The sequence below is a fragment of the Podospora anserina genome, chromosome 4 (assembly GCF_000226545.1).
Source record: "Podospora anserina S mat+ genomic DNA chromosome 4, supercontig 4".
Taxonomy (NCBI): Eukaryota; Fungi; Ascomycota; class Sordariomycetes; order Sordariales; family Podosporaceae; genus Podospora; species Podospora anserina.
The window spans coordinates 509,997-531,172 of NW_001914850.1; the positions used below are offsets into that span (position 1 = coordinate 509,997).

At 54.2% G+C, this 21,176-nt stretch overlaps 6 protein-coding genes across 6 annotated transcripts, besides 1 other annotated feature; 5 read left to right on the top strand and 1 right to left on the bottom strand.

Annotated features, from left to right (window-relative positions):
• Nucleotides 1-1,301: 1,301 nt before the first annotated feature.
• PODANS_4_9460 (uncharacterized protein) lies at nucleotides 1,302-3,932 on the bottom strand (the record flags this gene model as incomplete). The annotated part of the gene is made up of 1 exon (XM_001905843.1): nucleotides 1,302-3,932. One exon carries the CDS (start codon nucleotides 3,930-3,932, stop codon nucleotides 1,302-1,304), a length of 2,631 nt encoding a protein of 876 aa, XP_001905878.1.
• A 1,255-nt stretch (nucleotides 3,933-5,187) lies between these two features.
• PODANS_4_9450 (uncharacterized protein) lies at nucleotides 5,188-7,625 on the top strand (the record flags this gene model as incomplete). Its single annotated transcript, XM_001905844.1, has 3 exons — nucleotides 5,188-5,435; nucleotides 5,495-5,721; nucleotides 5,791-7,625. The coding sequence occupies 3 exons, from the start codon at nucleotides 5,188-5,190 to the stop codon at nucleotides 7,623-7,625; spliced, it is 2,310 nt and encodes a 769-aa protein (XP_001905879.1).
• A 1,119-nt stretch (nucleotides 7,626-8,744) lies between these two features.
• PODANS_4_9440 (uncharacterized protein) lies at nucleotides 8,745-9,635 on the top strand (the record flags this gene model as incomplete). Its single annotated transcript, XM_001905845.1, has 1 exon — nucleotides 8,745-9,635. A coding segment is annotated over one exon (891 nt), but the record flags the coding sequence as incomplete, so codon positions are not given.
• Nucleotides 9,636-10,791: 1,156 nt separating this feature from the next.
• On the top strand, nucleotides 10,792-12,619 carry PODANS_4_9430 (uncharacterized protein; the record flags this gene model as incomplete). The annotated part of the gene is made up of 2 exons (XM_001905846.1): nucleotides 10,792-11,852; nucleotides 11,914-12,619. 2 exons carry the CDS (start codon nucleotides 10,792-10,794, stop codon nucleotides 12,617-12,619), a joined length of 1,767 nt encoding a protein of 588 aa, XP_001905881.1.
• A 201-nt stretch (nucleotides 12,620-12,820) lies between these two features.
• Nucleotides 12,821-12,931, bottom strand: a tRNA (tRNA-Leu).
• A 1,517-nt stretch (nucleotides 12,932-14,448) lies between these two features.
• PODANS_4_9420 (uncharacterized protein) lies at nucleotides 14,449-17,700 on the top strand (the record flags this gene model as incomplete). The annotated part of the gene is made up of 1 exon (XM_001905847.1): nucleotides 14,449-17,700. One exon carries the CDS (start codon nucleotides 14,449-14,451, stop codon nucleotides 17,698-17,700), a length of 3,252 nt encoding a protein of 1,083 aa, XP_001905882.1.
• A 1,532-nt stretch (nucleotides 17,701-19,232) lies between these two features.
• PODANS_4_9410 (uncharacterized protein) lies at nucleotides 19,233-21,176 on the top strand (the record flags this gene model as incomplete). Its single annotated transcript, XM_001905848.1, has 2 exons — nucleotides 19,233-20,212; nucleotides 20,264-21,176. Coding segments are annotated over 2 exons (1,893 nt in total), but the record flags the coding sequence as incomplete, so codon positions are not given.

The following is a 21,176-nucleotide window of genomic DNA, read 5'->3' on the forward strand; positions in this document are numbered from 1 at the left end:
TTTCCCCCCAATGAAAAGCATCATGACATGGACAGTGCTGGGGAGAGATAGCTCGGCAAGAGACCGCTCGGTCTTTGGGTCCCCACGCATCGCACCATTGTGCTCTATCGGGCCATAATATCCCCTCGGGGTAAGGTGTTGCGATGGGGGTTGATATCGAAGGTGGCGGCGATGTCGCGATGGTGGGTGGTTGGAATCGCAGATGGCAAGTGGGAATAAACTTTGTTTTCGGTTGGTGTATATCCGTTGAATCCCCTCAAGGTGTGGTTGGTAGCGGGGAAGGCAGGCTGGTTTGGGGGAAGTGGATTATGCGGCGGACGTCAGAGCTGATGAGAGAGGGTAGCCAGGAGAGAGGTTGTGTCAAAGCTTCCCAGGCTCTCGGGAATTTATCGATAATCGGTGGGTCTGGGGTGATGATGCACGGGCCTTTTGGGGTAAGTGACAGGGGTGCTTTTGGACCCCCAACCCTGACGACGACTTACTACAACGAAAAGAGATAGATACGGCTGTCTTGTCTACTCAAACTATATCACACCTAGTCCTACACTTCATCCCCTTATTATCTTTGATGTTTCTCTTCTTGCCGTTATTTCCATTCTCTCCCCTACCACCACTACCAGCCTCACCAGCGGCAGCCTTTTGATCCTCCCTACTACCATCATATCTCCCCTTCTCATCCTGATAGTCGTCCCACTCGATAGTGTTCTGATGCCCGCAGGGCCAGGTGTACAGAGGGCCGGTGTACGGCTCGTTGAGCTCATCCCATGCCGTCTCGGTATCGGGGGTTGTTTTGGGATGACCATTGGTAGCTGTCTTGGGATCCGTAGCTGTTTGGGGACGTGTCATTGTGTTTGCGGCCAGAAGGTCGTAGGCTTGAGAGATTCGCAAACGTAGTCCAAGCCAAATTGTTTGTTGAGAAAGCGGGTTGGAATAGGATAGGAGTGATATAGGTATGTTGACTTGTTGACTGAACAGTCAGGAGCCCTGTGAATCTGCTCTTACTCATACTCATTCATGTCACTGCGCGCACTGTCAATGCCATGTTCAAAGTGATAACCAGGTGCGAACCCAGTCATCAAAAGAACTTCAAGATTCTTGTTCAACCGACACACTAACTACGCTACCTACCCAGCCAAAATATATGTTTCCCGAGCTGTCAACTGCAAATCCGCAACGGGTGGGTATCAACGTTCGTTCTCCCAAGGGTATCAATAATTGAACAAGCAAGCTCGCAACCCCGCTGCCTTTTCCTCCAACTCCCAATAGCTAGCAATGAGAACCCAGATCAACGAAATCTCTTGTCACAGCGACCCCCGCCACAATCCTTCCTTTTGCAAGCTCGATATCTGCTGCCGAACCTCTGGAACAGAACACTCAAAGCACTCAGCCCACTCCTCCAAGTTCTCCCTTGTAATTCCCTCTACCACCGTTTCCTCAAGTTGGTCAACAAGAAACGCCCTCTCCCCATTATCCCAGACTTTGCCAAATGCTTCCTCTTCTTCATTGTCCTCATCTTCTTCAACATCTTCACGCACTTCTTCAACTTCCTCTTCTTCTTCTTCTTCTTCCTCCTCCTCCTCCTCCTCTACCTCTTCCCCCTCAACTTCTTCAACCTCTAATTCGACCCGTGGCTTCGCTTGCCTGCTAGGGGTATCAATGTGATCCGGGACAGCAAAGACTTCCGGCTCCGGCGAAGAATCAATGACCATAACATCCTTCTTCTGATGCCGGACTGGACTTGACTGCGGTGGAGCCTGTCTCATCAAAGGCCAAGGTTGCCTTATCAGAGGCTGATTCGTGGGGCGGTTTACCGCAGAAGACTGCATCATCGATGACGCCGATGAAGCTTGATCAGACTGAGCCAACCCTAGACGGCGCCGTGATGGAGGCCATGGTGCTCGTATTACTGGAGTTCGTGTTTGGGGGGCATTCACCCGCGGTCGTTGCAATGTGGAGGGAGCTGTGTGGACAGTCTCGATGTAGCTGCTGTACGGTCGGCTGCTGCTATCGGGGCGCGGCCGAGGCGGAGAAATCGGATCCTGAGGAGGCGAGATATACTTGTCCGCCAAACGCTGCTTTTCCGCCATCGGACTAGGTTGGTGCCTCAAGCGCTGCGTCGACACCGCCATTCTGTTCCACTGTTCAGTAGCCTTGGCAGCTTCAATCTCCAGCAGCTGTCTCCTCCTCTGCTTGATTGCTTTATCCCGATCAATCTTCTCTTGGCGGCTTATCTCCTCGTTGACGGCACTAATCTTTTCTTGTAGTTCAAACTTCCATTCATCAAGGACCTGAGAGAAATCATTCCATCCCAACTGTTTTTTTGCAACCTCGTTCTCGCAGTGTTCCATGAGATCCCGGATCAAGAATGAAAGTCGCTTCGTGATCGAGCTAACGTATTGCACGGTGACGCATGTAAACTGGCCTGATTTGGGGAGGGGGGGAAGCGTTTGGTGCCGTGGCGCTTTATAACCCAGAGTGCCGAGCAAAAACAGGTCCCGTAGAGTGAGGATCAATGTCGGAATAATAAACTGCTGGATATCAGCTGAGACCTGCTGCTTGTAGTTTCCTGTCTGTTGCTTCAGCGAGTTGCGGACCCTGACGATTTTCCTTGCCACGTTGGTAAGCTCTTCATTCAGTTGGCGATGCACGCGAACCAGATGCTTGTTCTGTCTGCTGAGATCACGGGGACACTTTAAGCCAACGAGGCATTCTCTAAAGGCGTAGAGTGCTCTTAGACAACGATTTCCAGGCGTGGTGGCTGGTGACTCAGAGTCGAAGCGGAAGCCATCTGCACTATAGATTTGGAGTTCCCAAAACTTGCCCAAGTCGGACCACTGTTCCTTGCCCATCATCCCGCGTAGCGTGTCCAGGTGCTCGCTGTCCAGAGTTACGATTGATCGTTTGTCCACTACTTCCGGCACTAGAATATGGATGGCTGGGTGAAGTGCGGTGTCGTCCTCATCCTCGTCTTCGAACACATCATCTGGGTCCTCCATAACGGCAAGTTGAACCCCATTATCTGGTGCCCCAACTTCTTCGAGCTCTTCCCATTCTTCCTCGCGCCGATCCTGCTCATCAACATCGTCCGATTCCGCTTCCTCTTCCAAGTCTGACTGCCTATTATTGGCTTGATCCACAAACAATTCATCTTCTGCTTCAACGGTGGGCAGAATGTTGTGACTCGAGCTGGAGCTTTTTTCTTCGCCCAATTGTCTGGGCGGGGCCGGGGGTTTCAAATTGTTGATAGTAGCAGGTCGAAGAGGTGCGGCTAAAGCAGTCGCGACTGGTTGTAGGGTTCGAGATGTCACACGTCGGCTTTGCTGTGGTTGTTTGGGTTTGGGGGGCGAAGAGTCAAGCTCTGGGCTACCATCCTCCCTGGCGACTCTTCGATGGACCTCATCATGGTCAGAATCTTCCCCCTCGACCAATCCTTCCTCCGCAGGCTCAGGTTCTTCGACAACGGGCGCCGGCCTTCGGTTATTCCTGACGGACTCGGGCGTCTCGTCAATCGTATCTTCAATACTGGTCCCGTCCCGTTTTCGTCGAGCAGGCTTGCCGCCGCTTCGAAGCAGGACTTCAATACCCTTTTGCTTCGGGTTCGGCGTCTGGCGGTTGCTAAACGCGTTGATGACATGCATGGCGGTCTCGTCTACCCCCTCATCGTCCTCCGGATCGGTGGGCTCATGGGCCCTGGCTCTCTTCCTGGCTGGCGTCTCCAGGCTTGGACTGGCATTCCGCTTCTTTTTGTTGACCCCATTGTTCAGTTCAGGCAAAGACGCCTTGTTGGGGCGCAAGGTGACTGGGCTTTTGATGTTAGAAGGGCGAGGGTTAGCCGGGATGGATGCATCGCTGTCAGAATCCGAGCTGCTTTCTTCAGGTTCAGCGGCAACGGCCTTGCGCGAAGCAGCGACCCTGCTTCGCGTTTGGACCATGATTGAGCACCCTGGATACCGTAGTCGTGGTTATAGAGCGAGAGTTACTTGAACGCCAAGTCAAAAGAAAGCAAAAGGAACAGAATCAAGATTGGAGAAAATTGGTGACGGCAACGGGGGGTTTGCTTTGTTTGCACTCCCAAGTCCGGTGGATGGTTCAGCCACGCGCAGAAACGCGAAGACACGTGAGGTGAAGCCCCTCCAGCACTTTTGGAGATACAGAATTGGCCAGTGGGGTTTTATGTGGCCCAAGCTCCCTCCCTGTTGCCACACTAGAGCTTCTGATCGCCAAGGTTCCAGATCCGTGCCACGCCGGTAGGGCCAACGCGGGGGGCCGCTGGTGCTGGTGGCTGATGGGGGAGTGAAACATGACGTTGTTGACTGGGTTGAGGCGTTTCTTCGTTCCTTCTCTGGTCAACCGTCGCAACGGGAAAAATAGGAAACAAAGTGCTCCTGCAACGGGTTGGCTCTCTATAAAGAATATCTGGTGGCATCAAAATGGAGATTACCAACTAGAAAAAGTTTTCCAGCCTCCCAAGGATGATAAGGGCCTCGGCAGGGCTATTGTGGGCGGGGATGACGCCGCTAGCAGGGCTCTCGGTTGGACTTCAGCTTCGCCTTCCTTCTTGAGTCGGGCACTGGACAGACAGCACAGCTTCCACTGAAAAATCATGTCGGATGAGAGATAATTGAAGTGCTTCCAGAGGTCGGTTTGAAGACTATATAATATCGGAAGAGGGTCACACTTCATTCCGCGGTCTTCAGCAGGACATCAATAGTGGCTGATGCGTGTAACCACCAGGTCAGTCCCAAGGACATCGAGGTTCTCACTGAGACGCTGGCTGCTGCACCTGCTGTAACCCTCCAATCATTTGTCCGTCTGCAGTGGCAACCGGCCGTCATCGGGCATATCGGAGCCTACCGTCCAAGACGCTACTGGGGGAGCCCAACCTCGAAAAGTCCCATCAGAGCTTGGGGGAGCTTCATCCACTCTTTAAAATCTAAATGCAGGTCCCAAACACTCGGCCTTTCAACCCACCGAATCTCTCGTCTCTTTGCTGCCCCATTGCGACGCCAGCAGCCCTTCTTCGCTCCCAAACCGTACCCGACGACAATGAACTGACACTTTTCTACCGACACACACTACGGCCTATCCTTTTCTACAGTGATTCAAAAAAAAAAAACTCGGAACCCGCGCCCGCGTAGCGCCCGGGAACGTCATCGTCATCATCGTCATCATCTGTAAATGACGACAATGCGACAACATGGCGTGACAGCAGCACGCCCCAACTCGTTCTTTGCGCTTCGATCAGGCTTCGTCGGCCTCGCGCGAATTCTCTCCTTGACACTCTCAACAGCCTATGCTGCGCCGATAGCCAGCCTGGGACATGGCGGCGGTGGCAATGACGAGCCAGACGCTGGAGGCGCAAGCCTGGGTATGCTCTATTTGGCTTCTGCGATCCTCGTCTTGTCCGGCGGCGCATTTGCTGGTTTGACTATTGCGTAAGCCCTTTCTGGATCACAAACAAACCGCAGCCTGTGGTTTTGCTGACAAGGACCAGTTTGATGGGGCAGGATAGCATCTACCTCCAAGTGATGGCCGGCGATGCCACCGAACCTCAGCAAAAGAATGCCAAACGGGTCTACCACCTTCTCGAAAAGGGAAAGCACTGGGTCTTGGTCACACTGCTCTTGGCCAACGTTATCGTGAACGAGACCCTTCCCGTCGTACTCGACCGATGTCTCGGAGGCGGCATTGCTGCCGTCATCGGCTCGACCGTTCTCATTGGTACGTGCTCATCTTGAGCCAGACAGCATGGCTCTCGAAATACTCACCGCTAACGCGCACACGTGACAGTGATCTTTGGTGAGGTTGTTCCTCAGTCTGTCTGTGTTCGCTATGGCCTCCAGATTGGAGGTTACATGTCCAAACCCGTCCTTGCGATGATGTACCTTACCGCCCCCATCTCCTGGCCGATCGCCATCCTTCTCGACAAGATCCTCGGAAAGGATCATGGCACCGTATACAAGAAGAGTGGGTTGAAGACCCTGGTGACCCTGCACAAGAATCTGGGCGATATGTCTCAGCGTTTGAACCAGGACGAGGTCACCATCATCAGCGCCGTGTTGGATCTGAAGGAGAAGCCAGTGGCCAATGTCATGACCCCCATGGCGGACGTTTTTGTCATGGCAGAGGACACTGTTTTGGATGAGAAGACCATGGACATGATTCTTTCGGCAGGCTACTCGCGCATTCCCATCCACGAAACTGGGAACCCTACCAATTTCGTCGGTATGCTTTTGGTCAAGATTCTGATCACCTACGACCCCGAGGATGCCAAGCTTGTCAAGGATTTCCCACTTGCTACCCTGCCCGAGACCCGGCCCGAGACCAGCTGTTTGGATATTGTCAACTTCTTCCAGGAAGGCAAGTCCCACATGGTTCTCGTTTCGGAATACCCTGGTGAGGACCACGGCGCATTGGGTGTCGTTACCCTTGAAGACGTTATTGAGGAACTCATTGGAGAGGAAATCATCGACGAGTCCGATGTGTACATTGACGTGCACAAGGCCATTCGCCGTCTTCAGCCTGCTCCCAAGGCGCGCGTCCAACGTCGCCAGTCTGAAGACCAAGCAGGCCGCTTTGCGGAACATAATGGACTCGCAGATCACGGCGGCGACTTGATTCAGTTTGACACTACTGGCACAACATCTTTCGACTCACCCGCGCTGTCTAGTAGCCCAAAGCTCGCCACTCTCATGATGCGCAGAAGTTCAGCTGGCAGAGAAGGGCACCACATGACAGTTCCTGTTCGGGCCAACTTTGAAGACATCAGACAACATCTGAAGCATCTTGGCCCCTCCAATCCTGCTACAAACCCCAGAGACACAAAGTCCACCACGGTCAAGATCAAGCCTGGCACCGGTCTGTTACACACGGCCGGCCGTTCTTCTTCTGTCGCCGAGGGTGCGATTGAAGAGTCGCCGCTGGAACATGTGCGTGAGCATGTCGAGGAGGAGGAAGGAGACGAGACGACGAGTCTGCTGAACCCCCAAGTTACTGGCAAGGACGGCATTCAGGCTCTGCAGCAAACATACGGTGCCACCAGCCCCGTAACCGTGCAGCTCGCTTCGCCCATCAACGGTGTACCTACACTTACGCTCGAAACACCAGATCAAGCCGACAAGTCCAGTATGCAAAACACAAAGCAGAGTCCAACAGAATCCACCTCTGCTGGCCATCGGTCCGTCTCTAGCGGGGATAGTACCCACAGCGCACGGAACGATGTTGGCAACCTGATTCCCGCCAAGCCCTACGTCCGCAGCGGAAGCATCACGGAGAACATCGTTGAGTCTAAAGGAGTCAGGAAGGTGGTTCTTGAAACTACTAGTTCCAATGACGAGGATGAGTTTGCCGTGATTGGTACTTCTCCGGAGCAGCCCAAGAGCAGGAGTACGTTTGGGTTATTTGGGAGGACGGATGCCGCCACTAAGAATGAGGGTGCTGGGCAGGAGGAGGAGGAGGAGGAGGAGCTTTTGTCACCAGAGACTGGGGAGGAAGGGACGAGCAAGGGGGCCGATGTTGCTAAGGGGAACGGTGCTCCAGGGACGGCGGCGGGTGGGCCAAGTAGTGGTGGGGGAGGGGCGAAGAAGAAGAACAGACGCAAGAAGCGCAAGGGCGGCAAGTCGTAGGTTGACGGGCTGGTCGAGTACTTTTCTGTGTACTAGTAGTGTTCAATGGGGAAGCGGAGGAGGATTCTTGAGGTATGTGTTAATGGAATAGGTGGGAATGAACTTAGCATATCTGGGAACCAAAAGGGGGGGGGGGGGGGCAAGGCATGTTAATATTTTTTTGGAGGGTTTGGGAATTAAAGGGTGTGTGTTGCATTGTTTACAGGCGTCGGTTGGGGTTGGCTGTAATGTAGCGATAGTTTAGCTGGAGTTTGTTTATGAAGGTTGAACCGTATTGGCATTGCTCTCGTGCTCTGGGTGTATAATGCTGGTTTGGGGAGCTGTGAAGCGTTGACGTCAGCATTCGTAACGATGGTTGGTGGGGTCGTTGAGCTCTTTTGATGCTTATCCCCGCTATGTATTTTCACAATGATACGAGTTAGGTGAGATTGGGTGACAGGATAGATTCGGTCGGGGAGGGGCTGTGAAGCTATCTCCAAACGTTTGGGTCTCGCAATCATTATCATACACATGACAGAATTACTTGGAGCTGCCAAATTCACCGACCTGCCCTCTCTGGAGCTATTATTCGGGATCTATAGCTTACGCCGATTTCACGTAATTACAACTTGTCACTATCAGCTATTACATAGCTCCCCACCCCATTTGCCGATAGCTTCAACAGCCCCTCCTCCTCTTCCCCAATTTCCCCCGCTTGGACTTTTGTCTCACGCTTACAAGTTGATTGCCCGATAAAAACCCCTTTTTCGCTCAACATATGAACTCGTTGCGGGCGTCGCAGCGGTTGAGATTTTTTGTTCCGTCACTGCAAAAGAAGCCGTCGTTTGTCCCACCAGGTAGGTGGTAGCTCGAGAATACAATGCGAGATTGAAGAATAACATTTGCTAATGAATGAGAATTTAGTCTTCCGAGGATTCGCAACCATGGCGTCGACTACTGATGTCAAGAACTTCAAGTTGAATCACACGATGTGAGTACCTACCTTCTCCCATCCCAGGATGGCAATAAGCGCTGGGAACTGACACAAGAAAATAGGATTCGTGTGAAGGACCCCAAGGAGTCTGGCTCGTCACTATCTACTCACCTCTCTATCCTCAACAACCACTAACATCCCCCCTAGTCAAGTTCTACAACCACCTCGGCCTCTCCCTCCTCAAGAAGCTCTCCTTCCCCGACGCAAAATTCGACCTCTACTTCCTCGGCTACGACGCCCCCGGCGCCGTCTCCCACGGGAAGAACCTCTGGGACAGGGAAGGCCTCATCGAGCTGACGCACAACTACGGCACCGAAAACGACCCCGAGTACAAGATCAACAATGGCAATGTTGAGCCCTACCGTGGTTTCGGACATACTTGCATCAGCGTCGACAATATCCAGGCTGCCTGCCAGAGGATCGAGGACGCGGGCTACAAGTTCCAGAAGAAGCTCACGGATGGAAAGATGAGGCATATTGCCTTTGCGCTTGATCCGGATGGGTACTGGGTTGAGATTATTGGGCAGAGGCCGGTGGAGGAGACGGAGGGGGTGAGGGAGACGGATTTGGGGACGTATAGGATGAATCACACCATGATTCGGGTCAAGGATGCGGAGAGGTCGCTTGAGTTTTACCGGGAGGTTATGGGGATGAAGCTTTTTAGGACTCATGAGGCGAAGGAGGCCGGGTTCAACCTTTATTTCTTGGGGTATGAAGGGGAACAGGGGGCTGTTGTTGAGGGTGGTGATACGGCGAAGAGGGAGGGGTTGTTGGAGCTGACTTGGAATTACGGGACGGAGAAGGAGGAGGGGTTTAGTTACCATGATGGGAACAAGGGGCCGCAGGGGTTTGGGCATATTTGTGTTTCGGTTGATAGCTTGGAGAAGGCGTGCGAGAGGTTTGAGGGATTGGGGGTGAGCTGGAAGAAGAGGTTGACGGATGGGAGGATGAAGAATGTGGCTTTTGTGTTGGATCCGGATGGGTATTGGGTCGAGATTGTGCAGAATGAGAGGTTTGCGGATAAGGCCAACTTTTGAGGGGAGGAAGTTGGTGGTATGAGGGGAAGGGCGGATATGCAGGTGGTTTGAGCGCGTGATGGGTAGATCTATACGTTTTGGTGGAAGGGGGCGATTCGGGGTTGAAATGGTAGCCAGTAAGATGTCTTCTCCCACTCTCTGTGTGTTTTGGTCCCCCCTCATTAGAGATGTGAGATGCAGATGTACCGAGAAGACCGAGAACAGCACAGTGTATACGTGACATGTGTGGCTGTGAGCCGGCAAGGTAGCAGTGGGGACTTCCCCAGACACCTAGGATCATGATACTGACAGCTTATTCGACGGGGAACATGTGCAGTAGTGCTTGCATTAGCCAAACGTGGGGGAAATGGGTGGGAAAGGGCAAAGTGAGGGGTTCCACTCCTTCCATGTGTAAAGGAAGAGCTATGAGAAGCATTTTGAACTTGCTGATTGAGACTGGCGAATAACATGGATTATTCCAAGATTTATTACTGGACAGGTTGGATAACTGATGGGTCACACACCAATAACAGCTCTTGATCAGAAGCTTCTCAAGAACCGGGCGAGGAGGTGTCTTTGTCACGTTACAGACTGGGCAATATGGTGTCGTGTAAGGGCCCCTCACTTCACTCCCGGGTTGGTTCTTTATGCTGTCATTTTCTCGGCAGGCAGAGGGAGACACACATCCGACACCGACCCCCATCTTCCTCCCCCCGTCTCATCCCGTCCTGTCACATTCTCCTTTGGAGATGAGATGTATGTCGGTCATCGGTACAATCCATCCATTGGCTTTCACGACTTGGTCCTGCAGGGCATCTACGCGAAGAGGTCCTGTTTTGGGTATCCCGCATATGTCGTGACTTTGAGATCAGAAAGGGCCGGACCGTGAAACGGAGTTTACCTACCTCGCGTTGCTGTTGTGTGTACGAGAGAGAGGGGGGAAAGGGGGGGGGTGAGGCGAGGGTTGTCTAGAACCCCGCAACTTTGCCCTGGCTGGCTGGCTGTGGTAGGTAAGGTAGCTAGGTGTGGTGTATATAACGTCGACCTTGTCCCTTTCTTGTTTCCCTTTTCTTGTCTTGTGTGTTAAACTATTGCTAATAATCATTCACCAGCTCCATTCGTCTTTTATACCAAAAGCATAACATCTCTTGGGCATTTGCCACACCTAACCACCATCATGGCCCCCTCCGCCATAGAACCCGTCTCCTCCTCCCCCAACAACAACACCCCCCGTATCCTCGTCCCGGAAAAGCTCTCCCCCGAAGGCCTCTCCCTCCTGTCCTCTTCGGGCTTCATAATCGACAACCCTGCCCCCGGGTCCCTCTCCGCAGAGGACATCGCGGCCAGGATCGGGTCGTACCAAGCGCTTATCGTGAGGTCCGAGACGAAAGTCACGGCTGCCCTGCTGGCAGCTGGCTCCAAGCTGAAAGTTGTCGCCAGGGCTGGGGTGGGGGTTGACAATATCGATGTCAAGGCCGCGACTGAGCAGGGCATCATCGTTGTCAACTCCCCCAGCGGCAACATCCTCGCCGCGGCCGAGCACACCATCGCTCTTCTCATGGCCACGGCGAGAAACGTCCCCCGCGGAGACGGGACGCTCAAGCAAGGGAAGTGGGAGAGGGGAAAGCTCGTGGGTGTGGAAGTAGGGGGGAAGACGCTCGGTGTGGTTGGGTTGGGGAAGGTAGGGCTCAAAGTAGCTCGTGTTGCGAGCGGGGGGTTGGGGATGAAGGTCTTGGGTCTTGATCCGTATGCTTCGGCTGATGTGGCCAAGGCTGCGGGGGTGACGTTGGTGGGGAGTTTGGAGGAGCTGTTGCCTCAGGTGGATTTCTTGACTGTTCACACGCCGCTGTTGGCTAGCACGTTGAATCTGCTGGGGGAGGAGCAGTTTGGGAAGATGAAGAAGACTGCACGGGTGTTGAATGTGGCGAGGGGTGGGGTGTATAATGAGGAGGCGTTGTTGAAGGCGCTGGATGAGGGTTGGATTGCGGGGGCGGGGATAGATGTTTTCACTCAGGAGCCGCCAAAGGAGGGGAGTGTGCCATCGAGGTTGGCGCAGCATCCAAAGGTTGTGAGCACGCCGCATTTGGGGGCCAGCACGGTTGAAGCACAGGAGAACGTCTCGATCGATGTGTGTAAGCAGGTGGTTGTCATCCTAGGTGGTGGCCTCCCGACAGCAGCAGTAAACGCCCCGCTGATCTTGCCCGAGGAGTACAGGAGGTTGCAGCCGTTTGTGAAGCTGTGAGTTTTGACCCCCTTTATCCCCTTACCAACATCCCGTCGGAAACTGACAGTATGATAGGGTCGAGAAGATTGGCAGTCTCTACACCCAACATTACGCCACCAACGCAGGCGACAAGAAAGGGGGCATGATTGGCGGCCGACGCTTCGAACTCGTCTACCATGGCGATCTTGCCAGCGTGAGCAACACCCGTCCGCTCTTTGCCGCCCTGGTCAAGGGTCTTGTCAGTTCCATCAGTGACGCCGGTGGACGAGATGTGAATATTGTCAACGCTACAATCATTGCCAAAGAAAGGGGCATCGCCATTGATGAGAGGCATGTTCGTGACGAGGGGTCTTCGGCTCCAAGCACCTACGCCAGTGCTGTCACTCTCAGAAGCATCAGCACAGACGGGGCCAGCGGGGGAGAGCAGATCATTGAGGGCTATGTCAGTGGGAACGCTGTCTTCATCTCCAAGCTGGACAAGTTTGCGGCCAACTTCCAGCCAGAAGGGACGCTGCTGATCTTGCACAACTATGACGAGCCAGGCAAGATTGGGAATGTCGGTATGGTTTTGGGTAGGCATGGGATCAACATCACTTTCATGCAGGTTGCGGGACTGAATCAAGAGGCAAGGCGGGCTGTTGTTGATGGACCGGTTGATACGGAGAACGGGCTGAAGGAGGCACTCATGATTTTGGGAGTAGGAGGAGACGTGACTGGTGAGCTGCTTGAAGAGCTGGGCAAGGCTGAAGGTATCCTGGATGTAAGTGTGGTGCAATTGTAGGGTTTTTGCTGCTATCTTCTGTATCCATATAGTTCTCTGAAGGTACCAATTTGTTTTCAACAAGCAGTGGCAGGCTGAAACAGGTCTCACCTTGAGGTCAAGATTGGAGATCCTCCACAAATGATAAGATGTTCTTGATAAGGCTCAGAGTGGAGGCAAAAAAGATTCATATGCATACTTGAGAAATTTTGCAAAAGATAATGATGAGAGTGGGATTCGAACCCACGCCCTTTCGGACCACGGAATCTTTGTACAAGATGTTGATTAAGGAAGACCTTAACGTGGCGCCTTAGACCGCTCGGCCATCTCACCGTATGATTGTTGAAGATCCAGGCTGGTTGTTGCACTCATGATCGTCGAGATCGAGAAAGGTGGCGGCGCATCAGCCGGGAAAATGATACTGATGGATGAGTTCCACCCCTCATCTTCACATGACTGTTTCATCAAGACTCAGAACCTAGCAAATGTTGCAAATATTCTGATCTCATGTTTGGGTTCAGCGAGGCCAGAACGATGCTCGTCTTCATCTCATCTTCGACTTTGATCTTCACAGGGCTCTCTGTTGACGACTTCGCTTCGTCCCTGATGAACCCACTTGGACCTGTCCGTGCCGACCCGGGGAGCTGGGAAGCTTGCGCGCAGAATGGCACCGATTCGGACTGGTGTGGCCAGGATGGGTGATTGGCGTGCGCGATAGTTCGTGATCCCCTATTCTCCTTTTTCCGTTGTGGAATGGCGAAGTGTTGTTTGAGTGTCGTGCAAAGGGGGCAACAGGTTTCCCGGTCTGATGGCAAAAACTGACAAAAAGCATCACCACGAAAATCCCGGCTGGGTAGCACCATTCTGACACATCCGCAGGTGCCTCAGCCGCGCATTGCAAGACAGGTTCCGAGTCATCATCGAAACGTTGGAATCTGAAGTACTCTAGTACTACCATGTGAACTGCCGCCGTTGAATGGATCAGAATAACCGCGCCAGTCACTTGTCATGCATCCAGCAGGTGTGATGCTCACATGGAAACTCTGCACGGTTGGAACAGGTTTAAGAGGAGGTGAGAAAAGGGAGCTACCCCTGTTCGGCCCCTCCTTGCTGATTCTCCACGGGTCCACTGGCTGTTGCCCACCGCTCCACCGCTCCCCCGGGGTCGCCCACTTTGGACCCGCGCCTTTCCCTTTCTGGGGGCGCGGGCAACAGCGTCTGAGGCATTCTGGAAGCGAGTGACCAGTCACTGAGCTCCTCTTTTTTTTCCCTCGTCCTCCTTCTTACAGCATTTGTTGAACCTTCCAAGACGAAGCGCCCAGCAGGTACGGATACTTTCATTCTCGCGCCTGGCCTCTTTCAGGTACGGTGCGTGCTGTGCTCCTGCCTTACCTTGTACCTCATCTGTTGTGTTATCCGCCATCGTCCGATTCCATCGCGGCGGCAGTTGGGGCTAAAGCTTCCTGTTCCTGCGGCCTGCGCGGCAACAGCCAATTCAACGTCGATTGCGACTTGAGAAGAGAGCAATTACAGGTGAGTCTCTCTTGTTGTTGTTTCCACATGCTTTTTTCAAAAGAAGGTCAACTTCAAGCTGCCAGGTCGACTCTGACCTCTTCCATCGTCTTGTTTACTTTTGGCATCCCTTTATGGTTCTCTCCTGTTCTTTAAGCCAGAGTCTTTTAATTGCACATAATCTCTTTTGGTCCCCACCACCACTTTTACGTACTGACACCAAGCTCGACCGACAGTTGACACGGCCATCTTCTTAACTACTAGTACCTACCCCTTCCTGTTCTTTCAGAACAGCATCCATTGCCGTCCTGTCTACACCATCCATCCATCCATCCATAATGTCAGACGTCGAGACCAAAGATCAGACCCCTGCCCCTGAGCAGCAGCAGGAGGAGCAGGAGGAGCAGCAGGAGCAGCAAGCGGCTCCAAGAGAAGAGGCCACCCTGACACCTCCCCCAGCACCGCCGTCTGGCTCCGACACCTCTCCCAAGGCGAAGGCTGGAGCGGGAGCAGAAGCCGCCGCTGCAAAGAAACGTACCGCTTCGACCTCTACCGCTGGTGTCCGCCGTCCAACCGGGACTAGCAGTGCCACTGGCAAGCCGGCTGCTGGAACCGCATCACGAATAGGCACCGCAGGTGGCTTGACTAGACCCTCGACGACACGGACGGCCGCTGGTTCTACGGTTCCCAAGCGCCCAGGCACCGCCGCTTCCTCTGTGTCCCATCGCTCCCAGCCTTCCCAGTCCGAAGATGAGAAGAAAAGGCCCACAGCTTCGGCGACACGCCGCACCTCGATCCTGCCCGGCGGTGCCGCTGACTCTCCGGGTAAGGCCAGCAGAACAAGTACCATTGCCGGTAGCACTGCCGCCGCAAGAAAGCCTGCGGCCGCCGGCACCACCACGGCATCCCGGTCAGCTTCTGGCACGGTTCGAACAACAGCCACGACCGGCTCGGCTCCCCCGACTACCACACGCACTGCCACCAGACCACCGACCACCGGCGCCGTTGCCGATGCTAAGAAGAGGTTGTCGACGGTCGGAGTCTCCACTGCTGGCGCCGCTCCCCGACACGCTGCTCGTCCCTCGTTGGCCTCGGGCACATCTGCCACAGCCGCCGCTGCGGCTGCCGAGTCTGCCAAGGAGACCGAGGAGCTCAAGGTCAAGCTGTCGTCTAGTGAGGCCGAAATCGCGGAGCTCGAGGCTCAGATTGCTTCTCGTCAGGCCAAGATTGACGAGCTCACAGAGCAATTGAGTGCCGCCCAGCAAGCGAAGCAGGAAGCTCCCGAGTCCGCCATCGATCAGGATGTCTTGGAAGCTCTCAAGACAGAGCATGCCGCCGTGATCGAGGAATTGAACAAGAAGGTCACAGAAACCGAAGAACAGCTGGCCTCCGTCCAGGCCGAGCTTACCGCCAAGCAAAGTGAGCTTGCTGCTGCCGCAAGCGCCAGGGAAACGGCCGAGGCCGAGATTGCTAGCCTCAAGCAGAAACTCGAGAGACGGCAGGCGGACCACGAGGCTGAGCTCAAGAACGCCAAGGAGAGCCTCTCGGGGTCGGAAGAGGAGAATACTGCTAAGCTGGAGGCACTACGAAAATCCTTGAGTGAACAGTACGAGGCAAATGTTCACGCATTGAAGGAGAAGCATCAGGAGGAGATCCAGCAGGTCAAGCTTGAATCTGCCGGTACTCAGAAGGAACTGGTGGAGAGAGGAAACGAAATGCTCGAGGAGTTGCGTGAGAAGAATAAGCGTTTGGACAAGGAGGTGCAGGATGAGGTTGCGCGACTTAGGGAAGCGCTCGTAGCTGCCGAGGAGGCGGGAAATGTTATCAAGGCTGAGATCGCGGGCAAGAACGAAATAGTCGTTGCCTTGCAGACGCGTAACTCTGAGCTCGAGTCTGAACTCTCCGCCGTTCGGGACGGGCTCAGCAAGGCCCAGAGTGCTCACGCTGAGCTCGAGAAGATTATGGCCGGCTTGAAGGAGGAGGCTGCTGCCAACGATGCTGCTTTTTCCAAGCTCAGGGAAGAGCATGCCCAGTTGACAGAGGATCATGCCAAGCTGACAGCTGCTCACGCCAGTCAAACCGACCACCACAATGAACAACTCAAACAGATCAGCCAGGACTACGAAAAGGAGATTGAGGATCTCCGTGGGGATGCCTTTTTCAAGAGAAAGTTTGAAGAATTGGAGGCCAAGCATGCCGAGCTTGTTCAGGCTCACGAGCAGGCCGTAGCAAGTCACGCACAAGCTCTTGAGGCTGCCAAAGCCGAACGCGACAATGCCATCAACGCGCTGAAGGCCAAGGAGGAAGAACATCAACAAGCTTTGGATGCTCTGCGTGCGAGCCATGCCGAAGAGCTGGAAGGCGCCAAGAGCGCCACAAGGCAGGCCCAGGAGGCGGGCGAGGAGGAGATTCATTCTCTCAAGGAGAGCCACAGCAAGCAGATTGAGATATTAAAGGAGGAGAGCAAAGCCAGTTTGGCCAAGGCGCTCGAGGATCTTGAAGCAGGCCACGCCGCCGAACTCGATGCCGCTCGGTCCGCTGGAGATGTCAGCCTCCAAACCCGAATGGAGCAATTCGAGAGGGAAGTCGAGGCCAAGCACGCTGAGGAGTTGGAGCAGGCGCTGCAAGAGGTCCGGGCCAAGCATGCGGAGGAGGTTGCCAAGCTGACAGGCGACTTGCAAGCTGCCCAAGCCATGACTGAGGAGCTGGAAGCGGGGCTGAAGGACAGCGAGGGTCAACGGGCTGAGGCCAAGGCCTTGATTGACTACCGCGAGGAAGAAATGGCCAAGCTTCAAGCCAAGTTTGCTGAACTGGAGGCATCAGTCAAGGAAATTCAAGCGAAAAATGCCGAACTCGAGGCAAAGAACGCCGAGTCTGTGGCCAAGCACAATCTCGAGTTGGAAGCTGTCAATGCTCGTCACGACAGCCTCCTTGCCGAGATCAAAGCCAAGTATGCCGCTGATTCCGAGGCCCAGCTCAAGGGCTTGGAGAAGGAGCAACAGGCCAAGGCGGATGCTGAGGCGGCCGCTGAGGCTCTGAGGGCGGAGAACGTCAAGCTGCAGCAAGAGGTGGATGAGATGGGTGGCCAGCTTGCCATGGAAAAGATGGAAAAGTTCACTGCCCAGGCGGAATTGGACGCTGTCAAGAATGCCAAACAAGATACAAGTGAGATTGATGGCCTCCGCGAGCAGGTCAGCTTTTTCCAGGCACGCTACGACGCGGATGTGGCCAAGGCGCAGGAAGCTGCCAGCAAGGCCAGTGCTGAGGTTGCCGCTCTCGAGCAGCAGCTTGCTGCTGTTCAAAAGGATCTCGAGGAAGCAGAGAAGAAGGTCGAGGTTGGCAAGGCCGACTACAAGGATCTCCACGATATCTTTGTGGAACATGGCAACAGCAAGACGGCTCTGGAGAACGACAAGGCCGAGCTGGAGAAGCGTCTGTCCGAGGTGGAACAGCGGCTCTCTGAGGCGGAGCAGCGGGTATCCGAAGCCGACAAGGAGGTTGCAGAGCTCACGGCGCAGCTCAAGATCCGGGAGGCCGAGCTTGCAGAGGTCAAGGTACAAGCTGTCTTACCACGGGGTCCATGGTTCTAGTCACTAACGTGGATGGCGATTTGCAGACCAAGGGCGAACCCGCCAAGGGCCTCGCGGCGAGCCGGTTTGCGCAACCGGCGGAGGAGAATGGGAGCAATGGAGTACCCGCAGCGGAAGGTGAGCCTGAGCTGGACAACTCTTCGGCGGCGCTAGCTTCGGTGCGAGCTACCAATATTTTCTCTAACCCTCTCTTTCTTGGGCTGAGACTGGCTAACGCAGGACGGGTGATGCAGATCGCTAAAGCCCAGGCGGGAATCAGCCAGCTTGCCGAGCTGGACGACGACATTGCCAAGTCGAACCAGCGAATCCTCCAGTCCATCACGGACGGCGTGCCACAGGCGTCATCAGCCTAGTCGGACGGTGCTCGGCTTGTGGTTCTTTGTGATTTTATCTGTTGTTGCTATAGCCGGCTGCTCCAGCGATGGGCAGCAGCTGGGAAAGTTTGTAATGAGGAGGGTTCTCCAGCGGACGGCGGGGGGGCGGCCGAGGTCAGGAGGGCTGCCCGATCGTTGTGTACATTCGCATTCAGCTAGTTGCTATTTTATACCCTTCGGCTTTTTATGCTTGTGGGCGGGTTTCTTTTTGGTGATGGGGACATGCCGGCTGTTGTTGCTGTTGCCAAGAGGAGATGATGTTTTGATGCTGGAAGGAAATGGGGGAAGAAGGTGAGGTATTGTTCAAGGCAGGAAGTCGAAGGGGGGCCTACCTAATACGGGAGTTTGTCTCTTGTGTATCTATTATTTTGTAGACTGGCTACACTGATCATGCACAGACACACACACACACACACAACATCTTTTGGATTTAATGCATTGCTGCAGGACAGTGAGGTGAAGTCATCATCGATGGAACAGCCCCCCTGATTTGTTAGTCAGCTCCAGCTCCAGCCACAGCCCAGCAGAAGCTCGGTTGAGTCGAGGCTGGTGGGTGGTGGTGGGGTGGTGCAAAATTTTCGGCGTGCCCCCAAAAAATAATTCGGGTCTGCCAACGCGGTGAAAACTCCTTCCGTTCCTCTCGGAGCTGTCAGTTCTTCCGCAGCGACGAAATCGCATCCGACTTGGAATAGTTTCCTTTGACGAATCAAGGTATGTTTCAAGCCATATCCTTTTCCCGCTACCACATCGCCATAGCACCAGCCTCAATACCTGCCACGCAATGCCGCAAACCCATCTTTTTGGGGCATTGCTGTCGCCGTCACGGCATAGCATACTTTTTTCTGTCTTGTTCATGTTGTCGTCTTCTTGTCTCCGCGAGCCAGCATCATGTAGTCGTATACCGAGACGCGATAGCAAGCCTCAATTAAGCCATTGTTCTACTGTTATGCACTGATTTCTTTCGAGTACTGATGACCCCTAGTGACTACCCTGTTCTTTTTTATACCAAGCGTCGCATCCTCCGATTAGACCACGACTACCATTAGAGCACACCGAGCAGAGTTTTCTACTGTATGGACTGTGGAAGGAGGCTCGGATAGGTTTCTTCAGCTTTGGTGTAGGACGGCGCTTTTGGGGCACGACGACCAGCCCACCGCGATGGACGTCACAAAACCAGACCCGGATGCCGAGGGTGTCGTCATGCAACAGAGTTATCCCTCGCCTATGGTCGACAGCGCCGATGCCCAGTACTACCAGCTTGCCAACCACCGCGAACACGATGGGCAGATGGCTGCTCATCAAGGGGGGCAAGAGGTGCCGGATGGATTGCCGAACTTGACGGCGCATCAGGAGCATCATGAGCACGAGGAACATCACGATTTGCATGAGCTTCAAGAGCTGCAGGAGCCACCTGCACCGCAGCAGCATGATTCGAGGCCACAGGTCAGCGCGGATGAGCTTCAGCTTGCGGCTCAGTTGACGCAGGGCTTGACGCAGGGGATGAACCAGATGATGGCGCCGGCTGATATGGCGACTGTGGAGAGCGAGGTGCAGGAACAGCAACCGTTGCCGCAGCAGCTGGGGGAGGAACATCAGCAGCATCAGCAGCAGCAAGCGGAGGTGCAAGCTCCATCGGTGCCGAACCTTCAGGAGCAGCTCGAGGCCTCGCTTCAGAATCACGAGCGGGAACTGCAAAACCAGAATCATAATCTTCAGAACCAGAACCATGAGCATGAGCTCCAGGATCACAACCACGAGCTTCAGGGTCATGAACATGAACTCCAGGCTCATAACCATGAGCTGCAGAACCATGGCCTTCAGGTTGAGAATGTGATGCCGCATCATGAGCAGACTCAGACACATCACCATTTTCCTCAGAATCCGCCGCCGCCGCCACATCTCCCGACGCATTTGTCTATGGAGCACATGCCCAGTGTGCACCCGACATATCAGATGCCAGATAATACTCCGCCAAGGAAGCGATCCAAGGTATCTCGGGCCTGTGATGAGTGTAGGAGGAAGAAGATCAAGTGTGATGCGCAGTCGGAAGCGAGTGAACAGGCGTGTTCGAATTGTCGAAGGTCTAGTGCTCAGTGTCTGTTCAGTCGGGTGCCTCAGAAGCGTGGTCCGAGTAAAGGGTAAGTAATCCGTCATGCTAATCAGGATACATGGACAAGGCTGACATGTAGTAGGTACATCAAAGAACTGGCCGACAGGATCAACTCCATCGAAGGGAAGCTCAACAGCAACGTGGCTGCTGACGGGTTGGAAGATACCACCCGCAGGTCATCCTCTGAGGCCTTTGCCTCCCCAGTCCTGGGTGACGACGGTCGGAAGCGTCCGTTTTCGAGCATCTCAGCCGATCCCTACGCTACGGCTGCTTCTCCAAATCGTATCCCAACCACATATGGTACCGAACACAGGCCAATATTACCCTATGTTCACCCAGACTTTAGGCCGCCGAATCCAGCCAGCGCGAATGATTTGGCGCTGAAGACTATGCCCCCTTTGCCTACCTTTCCTTCGGGCAACGAGCTAGGTCTACAGTCTCAGACAGCAGATGGGTTGATGGATTCAATATCACCCAATGGAACCACTGGTCAAAGTCATCAACCTGACCACCACCACCACCACCACCACCAGCAGCAACTTCCCGAAATCGATGACGCGACCTTTGATAAATATCTCGAGGCTATTCACCCTACGTTTCCTGTTTTGGCTTCTACAAAGGCTCGTGTACAGTCATTACTCTGGCAAGCGAGTTTTCCATTACAAAATGCCTTCCACCAGGCTTTCTTTGCAATGATACAGCCTTTCTCACCAGAAGTTCCAGGAGGGGATTTGATGGTAGCCAGTCGGCTTCTTTCCGCCGAACTCGCTCAAGGGGGGAGGTCACCGCCAGAGGATTTACTCACGTTGCAGGGGTTAGTAATGTTGATTATTGCTTCTGACTGCCAGGGTGTGTCAGCTGGAACTGCAAAATGGAAGAATGGGGTCTTCGGACAAGCGGTTGGTCTGGGGTGGGCGATGGGGTTGCATACGAGGCGGGTGCCGGAGGTGTGTCGGATCTTAGATCAGTCGCACCAAACATCTCATACTAAG